Source organism: Hippocampus guttulatus, chromosome 16 (assembly GCF_054856545.1).
Source record: "Hippocampus guttulatus isolate MCC_2025c chromosome 16, RoL_Hgut_1.0, whole genome shotgun sequence".
NCBI classification, from domain to species: Eukaryota; Metazoa; Chordata; class Actinopteri; order Syngnathiformes; family Syngnathidae; genus Hippocampus; species Hippocampus guttulatus.
In genome coordinates this window covers 4,962,823-4,973,996 of record NC_141276.1, presented here as the reverse complement: position 1 = coordinate 4,973,996, position 11,174 = coordinate 4,962,823, and the positions used below count along the sequence as shown (strand labels likewise).

The following is an 11,174-nucleotide window of genomic DNA, read 5'->3' as shown; positions in this document are numbered from 1 at the left end:
TATCCAAGAAGTAACTGCGCGTTCGCGTACCTTCCCTCGATCTCATTTTGGTAGCGAACAAACAAGCGCAAATCCTTTGGGCTTAAAAGTAATTTTTGGACTACAATTTTTGCGACACTTTGGGGAACAAGGACAATAAGTCGATGGCCTCCTTTACCAAAATAATTTGGAAACTACTAAACGAGTTCCGGTGGTGAAATGCCTTTTTTTCAGGAAGTTGGAGGTTGTCTCTGGGAAAGATTTAGACCTTTGTTTTAGTCAGGAGAAGCGATGATGGACTGCTTGCTTTGTACCAAGGTTTGTCGAGTATTTGTCGTTGAAAGACAACAATTTGGCGTCGAGTCAGTCACGAACAAGCCGAAGTGCTCAGAAGTTTGATGAATTTTGACCCTACTCGGCTTCCCGTCCTCACTCATCACCCGAACTCCTGTATCTATTCTAAAACGGATTCCTTGAAAGTAATTGAACGAGACGCCTTATTTGGGCACCTCCAGATGTTTATTCGGAACGTGTTTTGTATGCTTTCCCAGCATGTCAGCCTCCGTAGCTCCTCCAAAGGATCACTTCCTGTCTAAACCACCCACGTGACCTTGTTTTTTTTTTCTTCCTTTTTGGGAGCTGTCAATTAACAACCATCACTTGGTGTGTGTGAGACCCGAGGACCCCCTGTGGGCAACAACATGGCCCCCGGCACGCATGCGCTCTGCTTGACGGCGCGTGCCCGTGCCCACTGAATCTGGAGAATGCGCGCGCACTATCACGACGTCACCTGTCATCGCGGGCGGGGGGAAGACACCCAGGTGAGGAGTCACGTACTTATGACGCAACAACACGCCTCCAAAATTGCCTCATCAGCGCTTGCATGGCATAAGTGAATATATTAACCTGAACTACGCCAACATCGATATGTCATTGCATTAAAAATGCAGAATAAATATATGTGTAACAATTTAGCTATGAGTAGTTTACTTCTATAATAAAATAAGAACAGACTTAACTCTTATGCAAGTGCAAAAAGAAGCAAACTTCTGGAGAATAAAACAATTAAAAATGTAATCAAATGTCTTACCGAGAGATGTTTGCATTTTTAGCATTCATAAGTTAACCATCATATAATTGTAAGAATGTAACTGCTGCGTCCCAATATACCGAAGTTTTTAAGCATTCTTTCACAGTAATGTAAGTGTAAAAAGAAGTCGTAAAAATGGTGGAAATGTTAAATTATTTTCCTGTTTGTTAGCATTTCTAACATTCGTTAACCGTTCTAAATGTATGTTCTAAACGATCAAAATAATATTAAAATGGCAGATTTTTAGCATTGTTTGGATTTCATGTGGATTGTACAATCGTTGACAGTGATAAAGTCTGTCGTCTATCATAGTGCGACTTGGTGGAGGTCTGTCCATTCTAGTTGTCGTCTTCTGTGCATACCCCAAAAAGTTATAGAGCACTTTGAAGCATAGTAGGGTGACAATTAGAGATGACATGCGCAATACGTTAACAAGACAACTCTAGTCATAAGATATCAGGGGTGGAGTATGGCGTTAACTGGGAAAAACAGCCTCAGACTAAACAGCACGGGAGAAATGGGGGTTTTGTGTGTGTGTGTGTGTTATCCTTGTTAACCCCGACGGTCGTGGAAACGTGATACAAAGTAAATAAATCAGGCCTAGCAGCACGGCCTGGTAGAACTGCTGCCTCTTCTGCATCCAAAATTCCCCACTTTCCGCTTGGAGGGTAATGAGAATCAGGAGCGAAGGCAGCCAATAGCAGCGGGCATCTGCGGGCCTCGTAATTCCTAGCATTCCCTGAAGTAACCACCTCCAAGCCCTGTAAACACCTTCCTTTTGCTTTTGGCTGCCATGTATGCCAAGTGGCGGATGCTTGAAAGCAACGTGGCAAAGAGAACAAGAGGACATGCCCTCCATTCCTGTGGTGGGATTATTACGCCGAAGGCTGACTGCTTGTTGCCACGGGTGCTGATGCCCTTTATATGTTTTCATTTAAAAAAAAAAAATGGACATGGAAATAACCCTCTCCGGGGTCATAACTATCCTGTCTGCCAAACTTTAATTTTAATTACACACATGAAACTGTAATATTCAGACAATACATGAGGTGGGCCGGACTAATATGTGGCATTGCAGCAGACTAAATATTCTGGCAGTTTTGTGAACGGTACGTGAAGCGAGCCAGATTAATTCTTGACAGTGCAGCAGTAGACGGTAAATGAAGTGGGCCAAACTCTTTGCTGGCATCGCAGCAGAGACATCCGGCCTCCATACTGTCTCTGCTGCACTTCCATGACAGTAAATGTGGTCCCAGCAAGTATTCTGGCCCTCTTTCGACACCGGCTGCTGCATTACCAGCATTTAGCCTCTCCCGCTTCATGTACTCTTCGCTGCACTACCAGAAAATAACCTGATTCTACTGTCGCTGCTGAAATCTTGCAGGTCTGACTGCTTGCTGGCATGGTTATTTTTTTTCCCCAACCCTGTTTACGCGCATGCTAAGAACATCCGTGTTATGTTGAGCTACATCATGTCACATTCCTGCCAAAGTCGGCTTTTCGTGGCCAAGATGGTAGCACTCTCGCATCCTGACAATTGTTGCACGTCTGGCTGATAACCTTTTGTCTGCGTACATCCTCTTGCAGGAAAAACAGCTCCGAAAAGACTCATTTGGAACTCTAATGTTGTTATTTTGTGTTTTGCGCAGTTGGACTGGCAGCACTTCTGAAGATTTGAAGACCACGCGACGTCGCCACAATGAGTAAGTCAGTTCACCAAAGTGCATGAGAAAGACCTTTTTGGTTTTCATGGAAAGAAAGAAAAAACTGCAGCCCCCGTCGGAGCATCAGTTCCAGACTCCGGCGGGTGAAGTATCGTGTTTCCGTGCCCTAAGAAGTGGAGTTTTGCTTCTCCTGACTGTGATGTCGGTCCAAGCTACACAGGACCAAATGTTTACTCTCCCTGCGAGGCAAAAAAAACCTGCTCGGATCTCAACCGTGGGAGAAGGCAGATTGAAAAGCGGCTTTTTCACAACATTGACGGTGTGAAAGGTATTCACATGCAATGGAAGGTTTCACTCGACTAGCGCGTTTATCAGCATCAGAGGTTGGCATGAAGCCTGCATGAGAAGGAATCGCAGAAAGTTACTAGACTAAATTTTAACACCAAACATTTTTATTTATTTTTTGTGAGGAAGTCACAAGCTCATGAATGAGCCAAATTTCGGGGGAAAATGTGCGCCGCCTCTTTTTGGCAAGAGAAAAAGATTTCATGGCTTTCACACTGCATCCGGCCGCCAATGACGGTGTAAAAGGTAAAAATACGGAGCGCCCAGTATCTGACACTTTTTCCTGCCTGTGACTTTGCGGAAATTGTTTGCGAAGAAGTTGACACCGTAAACAGCAATAGTGTACAAAAGCTTTTACCCACAGTGACAATACAAAAGGGACACCGACCAGGTTGTATTTGTCCCAACTCGCCTTGTTCTGGCGAACAGCAGACCTTTCGGGTTCGTAGGTCGTCGCAGAGAACGGTGGCTGTCCGCAAGGGAATAGCGAGTACGGGGGTGTGAAGTTTTACACTGCGAGGCTGTGTTTTGTGCGAAAGGCGACAAAGTTGATTCAAATGAGAAAATGGTGTACCAAATGTGTTTCTCATTTGTCTCTGTTCAGATGAACGGCAGGCACTTCACTCCATCATGAAGGACCTGGTGGCCCTGCAGATGACCCGGCGACAACCCGTCGTGCCGTACGACGGCGGCGGCAGCAAATTCAAGACACCCGCTCAGGCTAATAAACAGGTAGGTCTTCACCTTTTTTTTTAAAATCTTATTTTTTTTCTATTAACTGAAAGCTTTGTGCTTGTTTTCCCTCAGGAGGACGTCAGGATAAAGTTTGAGTTCTCGGGTGAGAGGCGGTGAGTTGTAAGGAGGTTGTTAATATAGGCAATTGTAACACTTTGTTTCTTTTTTGGGCGGAGGCGTCAGTCAGATTTTTCTATACAAGTGCTAAAAAGTCAATTTTACATATTATGCCCCCTTCCGTTGATGGAACATGGCATAATTTGTCTCCTTTCTCAGCCCAGTTTGGAGGAGGGAGAAGTCTATGGTTAGCATGTATTACCGGGGTGCACTTTCAGGAATTCTCTAATCTGGTCTTCTCTGGTTTTAGTATCCTGATGTTTGGGCGACCCGTGCAGTTTGACGAAATCCAGCGTAAAGTCAAGCTGGTTTTCGGCCAGCAGCTGGACTTCCATTACATGAGCAACGAGGTACGACTCCACTGCTGTTGTCACACCGTTGCCTTGTTGACGCGCCGTTTGCCTCCCGGCAGTTGTCCATCCCGCTGCGAGGGCAGGACGATCTGGACAAGGCCATAGACCTGCTGGACCGAAGCGCTAACATGAAGAGCATCCGGATCCTGCTGCTCGAACAGGAACACGACAATGTGAGGCAAACGCGTACTGGGCAGGCCTTTACAACACGACATTGCGGCACTGTTGTTTCTTCACCGCACAACACTTGCGAAAACTGACTTGGCAACGGCTATCTGTGTTAACAACTACATTTTTATGCGTTTCCAAAGCCTCGAAGCAACCTTTGTCAAAATCGAGGCCTGCGGGCCGAAACCAGCACGCCAGGTCGTTTTATGTGGCCCGCAGAGCTTAGCATGCAAATGGTTGTCTCTAGATAGAGGTCTCGCGTTCATTTTGGAATGCTAATTTCAAACTACACACAACGACATCAATATGACGTTAAAGCTTTTTGCTCAAAAAGTAGCTGTAGCTAAGTGTACTAATGTTATGAATAATGGCTAAGTGTCGTCATTTCAAATGCACCATGTCTTCTGGGCGCCGGCAAAATATTAGAAACAAGAAAATGCTGATGTCTATCGCCTGTGCATTTTCTTTGACGGAGTGAGCGGCATCTCCAAGTCTTGCTACCGCCTCCACGGGATTCAAGTTGAATTTTAAACTACCGGTGCCTGATTTTCATCTTACAGCCCCCCTCGCCGTCCCAACATGTGCCTTGCAAGCAGGTGCGAATCAAAGCCTCACAGTCCACCGAAGACGTCAGTGCTGCATACTCGTCGTCGGAGCCTAGGGGGTGCCACCTATCCACCGGTAAGTTGCGAGTCAATACATGTTTTATATCATCGAGTGAAAAGCTGTCAAAACACACAAGTCCGTAACAGGCTGCTAAAACATTGACATTTCACGGCTTGCCAAGTGCATTTCATTGAATGACATTTTATTTTTCCTCTGCTGTTTCCTACTTGTATGAACAGGTTCCCAGAATGCGGGGCGCAGCTCGCCACCTCCCGGTTACGTGCCGGAACGCCAACAGAGGATCGCCCGCCAAGGTTCCTACACCAGCATCAACAGCGAGGGGGAATTCATCCCGGAGACCAGCGAGCAGTGTGTGAGTCCGCGTATTCAAATGTGTTTATTTCATTTCTTTTCCAGCAAAACAAAAGAAGCTCTTTTGCATATTTTAAATACAAATGAAAACTTTTTTTACTTCACCTAACAAATCTCCTGAGCCATTAAGATTGTATTTTCCCTCATGGAGGCAGCAGACACGTTAAGACAAATATACCCCCAGTAAAGCCCAAATAAGTCACCCCCCAACCCCCCTCTTTAGGTTAGGCTATATTTGAACTGAAATAGCAAGTGTTCATTTTTATTTTGTTTGGAACATGGTTTGTTTATTTCCGTCAGTATTCCGTTTTTGTTTCTACACAGGCAGTTGAAAAGCCCTTTTCGATAATATGCCGCTTTTAACGTCATCGTGTGATTGCAGCGGTTCAATTTCCGCAGTGTGATCAATTTGAGTGTTATCGGAATGTTGTTTTGTTTCCCATGCAGGTTCTGGATCCCTGGAGCAGCGCTGAAAACTCTGTGTCTGGAAGCTGTCAGTCTCTGAATAGTAACTCAGACAGGTTGGCATTCCCCGAAGCTACCGTCGAATGTATATTGAAAGTTTATTTCAAGCCTCCATGTTGTTGCGTTAAGTCGGTTCAAATAACAACAACAATGAAACGGCTGAGATGATATCGAGACAACCGCTCCTGTTTTTGGGGCGGGTGTCTCACAAGAAGCCAAAGAAAAAGCAAAACAAAAGCAGCATGAAAGCTTAGTTACTCCGAGATCTCAGGTTTAGCACAACATGCTAACATCATGCATAACGGTAATTGGAACACTGAAATATTGTGCGACATTTCACGCGATCCCTTCATGTTCCTTTGTTGATGTCACTGAGGACAAAGGGTTTAAGCCTTGGCGATGGTCTTCATATTTTCTTCTGTCCCGGCAGCTCCTCCACAAGGAAGTCTCGCATGCACCGAGCCAAGAGTTATCCTGACAACAGACAAGAGTTCTCAGGTGAGAAGCCCCAACATTTTTTTTTTTTTAATTTGGCTTTATAAATGTAGCAAATGAGGTTTTTGTTCTTAATTTATTTATTGTTAAAAATAAAAAGGGAAATGGTAAACCATAAAAACAAAGATACATTTAAAAATGTTTATTATATGACTGGGTCATCTGCTGTAAATAGTCAAATAAAAATAGTGAAATAAATAATTTCCCTCCACAGTACAATTTTTATTTTGTTGAATTGTGTGTTAAGGTATTTCTTGTAAATATTTTATTGAATTGATTCATTTATTATAAAAATAACATTTGACATTTATTCCAATGAACATTTTTAATGTTATTAAATAAGTTTAAATTATTCCAAATAATTTTGAAACAAATGGCTTAAAATATATGAAGAATAAATATAATACAGTTAAAATGTTCAAAATTATTTGATAATTACCACAACAAAGAATTGTTTTTTTCTAACCTCATATGCAAATCAGCTGGCACAATTTTCAGTAAAAAAAAAAACATACAGACCTTGAGCACAAATGCTTGTCCAAATGCTTGGGGGGAGGGGGGGCTTCTTTTTCTTAATCCCCCTTTCCGCTTTGTTTCCAGACAGGGAGAACCACGTCTATGACCGCATAGTCGGCAAGGGGGGCTCGTATCCTCGCCGTTACCATATCTCGCTGCACCACAAGGACCTCAGCGAAGGTACCTTCAACCACCAACCACCGCGTCATGCGGCGACACTTGATACAAACCGCTGCGTTGTTATTCCTCGCCATTAGGACGACGCACTTTTCCCCGCATCCGCCGCCCGCAGGGGAACCTCTTCACCCTCGTGCCTTCACGCCGCTCGCTCAACGGCAGCGAAGAAAGCATCGGCAGCTGGCAGCTGGTGGACACCCAGGGCAGGCTCAGACCGCAAGAACGCCCCGTCGTCACCCATAAATGTACGTATGACGTATCAGTCAGGCTTTGGAAACAAAATGGGCAACGGGCTTCTTGTTGGGATTCCCAGCGCCCACTGCTCCTGTGTCCTGGCGGCGGGGCAAGCTCCTGGGCCAGGGGGCGTTCGGGAGAGTGTATCTGTGCTACGACGTGGATACGGGACGGGAGCTAGCCGCCAAGCAGGTCCAGTTTGATCCTGACAGTCCTGAGACAAGCAAGGTGAGAAGGGCTTATTTTTTGTATGACTGTTGCGTCATACGTTAGTTACTAGTTCTTGTCGGAGTTAAAATTCCTGTGGTCAAAAGTCGCCTTTCCACCTAAAGCTCCAGGAACTGTGAGATTTTGGTGCTTGTACTTCCTGGACCAAAAAGGTACTAAAGCACTATCGACGCAGCAGGCTATTCTTTTATACCAGAAACAAAAATACCCCGGAACCAGATTTTCGACAACAGTTCCTGAGCTGAATTTCCATTTAAAATCCCAGGAAATTTTAGTTCCTGCAACAAAGAGGTTCCAATCAAATGTGTTGAGGTTCCTGTACCTCTCATAAATACCCATTAGTTTAAACTCATCCAGTGCTGTCTTCCTGCTTTCACATTTTTTTCATTTCCTGTTTCGGGGAAAAAAAAGCTAAACCTGTTGCTCCCGTGCATCATTGCCCCGTCATCCTCTTTGCCTCCAGGTCCAAATTTTCATTCAAATGATTCACTGATTGGTCATTTTGTCGTAGTTCGGTTTTGTTTCAACGTCCGCTGGGGGTTCATGCAGGAGGTCAGCGCCTTGGAATGTGAGATCCAGTTGCTGAAGAACCTTCGCCACGAGCGCATAGTGCAGTACTACGGCTGCCTGAGGGACCGCAACGAGAGGACCCTCACCATCTTCATGGAGTACATGCCCGGGGTGAGTCCAACATCCATTCTCGGATTACATAGCAAATGTTTCAACTCGCGATCAGTGGATAAGTGGTGCAGAAAATGGAAATGTGTACCTGAGCCAACTTCGAGGCTTGTCCAAAACCTAGCGAAATAAAGACGACATGGATCTTAGACGGTAGTTACGAAAGTCCAACACAGTCCACAGTCCAAAAGTTCTCAGTTCCAGGGTAAAGTTCCAGTGGTCAAAATGTACCTTTTGAAAGAAACCCTTTCCACCTGCAGTTCCAAGAACTTGCTTTACCCAAAGACTCCAATTTGCACAGGAGCTCCTCTTCAATAGAATCGATAGGACCAAGATGTGGGGCGCTTCATTCCAGGGCTCCAATATGGCCCGACATTAAAACTGACTGTCGTGGTTTTGGTCTCTGTGCATGTAGATGTTCAGGGCAGTAAATTCCAATCAAAAGCAGGGGTGCCGAGTCTGCAAAACGTTTCCACTTAAAGTTCCAGAAACTTTTCGTTCATAGTGCTTCCACTTTCACAGTCGGGGCCAATAAATGACCCTGAAACTACTTTTAAAACACACAATAGTCCGAGTTCACAGAGAAATTTCCAGGTTTGTCAGTGAATCCAAGACGTGGTCTTGCTTCCTGTCAGGGTTCTGTCAAAGACCAGTTGAAGTCTTACGGGGCACTGATGGAGAGCGTAACCCGAAAGTACACCCGTCAGATCCTGGAGGGGATGTGCTATCTCCACAGCAATATGATCGTGCACCGAGACATCAAAGGTAAGCCGTTTTGCTTCGAAACAGGGGTCGAGGGAAGTCACACATGGGCCAATAGTAAGTCTCTCGTCTTAGCCTTCAAGAAAAAAAATCAAAAACTCAAGTCTATCTGTGGCGGCCCGGTAGTCCAGCGGTTAGCACGTCGGCTTCACAGTGCAGAGGTACCGGGTTCGATTCCAGCTCCGGCCTCCCTGTGTGGAGTTTGCATGTTCCCCCGGGCCTGCGTGGGTTTTCTCCGGGTGCTCCGGTTTCCTCCCACATTCCAAAAACATGCATGTCAGGCTGATTGGACGCTCTAAATTGTCCCTAGGTGTGAGTGTGGGCGTGGATGGTTGTTCGTCTCTGTGTGCCCTGCGATTGGCTGGCAACTGATTCAGGGTGTCCCCCGCCTACTGCCCGGAGATGGCTGGGATAGGCTCCAGCACCCCCCGCGACCCTAGTGAGGCTCAAGCGGTTCGGAAAATGGATGGATGGATGGAAGTCTATCTGTACGTTTGATTTTAAGGAGCCAACATTCTGCGGGACTCTGAGGGCAACGTCAAGCTGGGCGACTTTGGGGCCAGCAAGCGTCTGCAGACCATCTGTATGTCCGGAACTGGCATTCGCTCGGCGACCGGCACCCCCTACTGGATGAGCCCAGAAGTCATCAGCGGGGAAGGCTATGGCAGGAAGGCCGATGTCTGGTGAGTCCATGTTTTTAATGCAGTTAAGGTTTGAAATCTAACTTTGGGTTTTTCAAGTAGGATTTCAAACCGGGGTTATGGTTTGAAATTGGGATTTTAAGACAGGGTGAGAGTTTAAAGACAGAGTTAGGGTTTTAATTTAGAATCGGGTTTCATACCAGGTGCAAGGTTTCAAGCAAGGTCTTGGGCTCTAAGTTATGCTTTTAAGACAGGTTTAGGGTTTCAAGGCGGTCCAAGTGTTTCAAAACAGAGTTTTAAGCCTGGGCTAGGGTTTTTAAAGTTCAAATTTTCAAGCTGAGTAAGCGTTTCAAAGTAGGGTTTTAAGCTTGGGTTTGGCACTGCAATATGGCTTCACGGCTGGATTAAGCTTTTTAAATTGGAGATTTCAAACCAAAGTACCAGAGTGTGTGTCTTTCCAGGAGTCTGGGCTGCACGGTGGTGGAGATGCTGACAGAGAAACCCCCGTGGGCCGAGTACGAGGCCATGGCGGCCATCTTCAAGATCGCCACGCAGCCCACCAAGCCTCTGCTGCCACCACGCACCTCCGAGCAGGCGCACGACTTTGTCCGCCGCATCTTTGTAGAGGCCGCGCGACGGCCCTCTGCCGAAGAGCTGCTCAGACATCCTTTCTCGCGCGACTAGCCTGGACGGAGCGTTGCGGCATTACCAAAGTCGTTTGTGCGGTGTGGAGAACAAATAACATAGCTGGTTCTTTTTCGGTCAGCTTCCAATGTGCGGGCCACGTTCGCAGGAGCCTTCATGAGTTGGCGCGGAACGATGATGACATTGGCCCTCTTTCGGTTGGACCATGTTGCACAGCGGCGTCATGAACCCGACAGAATTTAAAACGTCTCCTTGAAGGTTTTGCACACCGTGTGGAGAAAAGTATTGGGACACATGTCCACTGGTATGGTAGAGTTTCCTCAATTCGGGTTTCATGTTAAGGTTTTGAGGTCGGGTTATTGCTTTAAAGTAAGGTTTCAAAAGAGCATTTCAACCTGGGGTGGGCTTTCAATGTCTGCTTTTCACGTGTTTCTAAAGATGACTCATTAATTGAGATGTGCCCCAAAACATTTGTCCACATAGCTGTTGGAATATTGTACTGTAAGATCTTTTGAAGATGTCGTCATGTATGAGGGGAAGAAACGCAAGTTGTCGGGTTTGTCTCAAAAAGTGTGTGGTTAGGCAATCGCCTGTCATTGATGGGTGCATGGTTGGTTGATTGATTGATTGATTGTGTTTCAGGGCTTGTGTCGTGTTGGAAAAGGCAGTAGGTTGTTTGAGCCGTGTAACCAGGAAGTGACTGTTGTCGCCCTTCTTGCTGGATGCAGTGTGCAACATCACGAGTTGAGGCCGTCAACTCATGTGACCTAAACGAGAGGCTGATGATTGTTTGGTTTTATACGTTTTAGTTCAGTGTTTCAAACACAATGGCCTTGAGAACAAAGTTTTAACAGTCAATTGTTATCTAATCAGATGCACTTTTTAAAAAAAAGAAAAAAAAGAA

The 11,174-nt window shown here is 45.7% G+C and overlaps 1 protein-coding gene across 1 annotated transcript; it reads left to right on the top strand.

The window, feature by feature from the left end:
* Window positions 1-11,174, top strand: map3k3 (mitogen-activated protein kinase kinase kinase 3). The gene is made up of 18 exons (XM_086133457.1): window positions 1-297; window positions 619-800; window positions 2,719-2,772; window positions 3,683-3,810; window positions 3,886-3,926; window positions 4,181-4,280; window positions 4,343-4,456; window positions 5,012-5,132; window positions 5,297-5,430; window positions 5,877-5,950; window positions 6,325-6,392; window positions 6,990-7,085; window positions 7,163-7,327; window positions 7,396-7,544; window positions 8,094-8,225; window positions 8,858-8,987; window positions 9,490-9,667; window positions 10,087-11,174. The coding sequence occupies exons 3-18, from the start codon at window positions 2,769-2,771 to the stop codon at window positions 10,307-10,309; spliced, it is 1,857 nt and encodes a 618-aa protein (XP_085989583.1). The 5' UTR covers window positions 1-297; window positions 619-800; window positions 2,719-2,768; the 3' UTR covers window positions 10,310-11,174.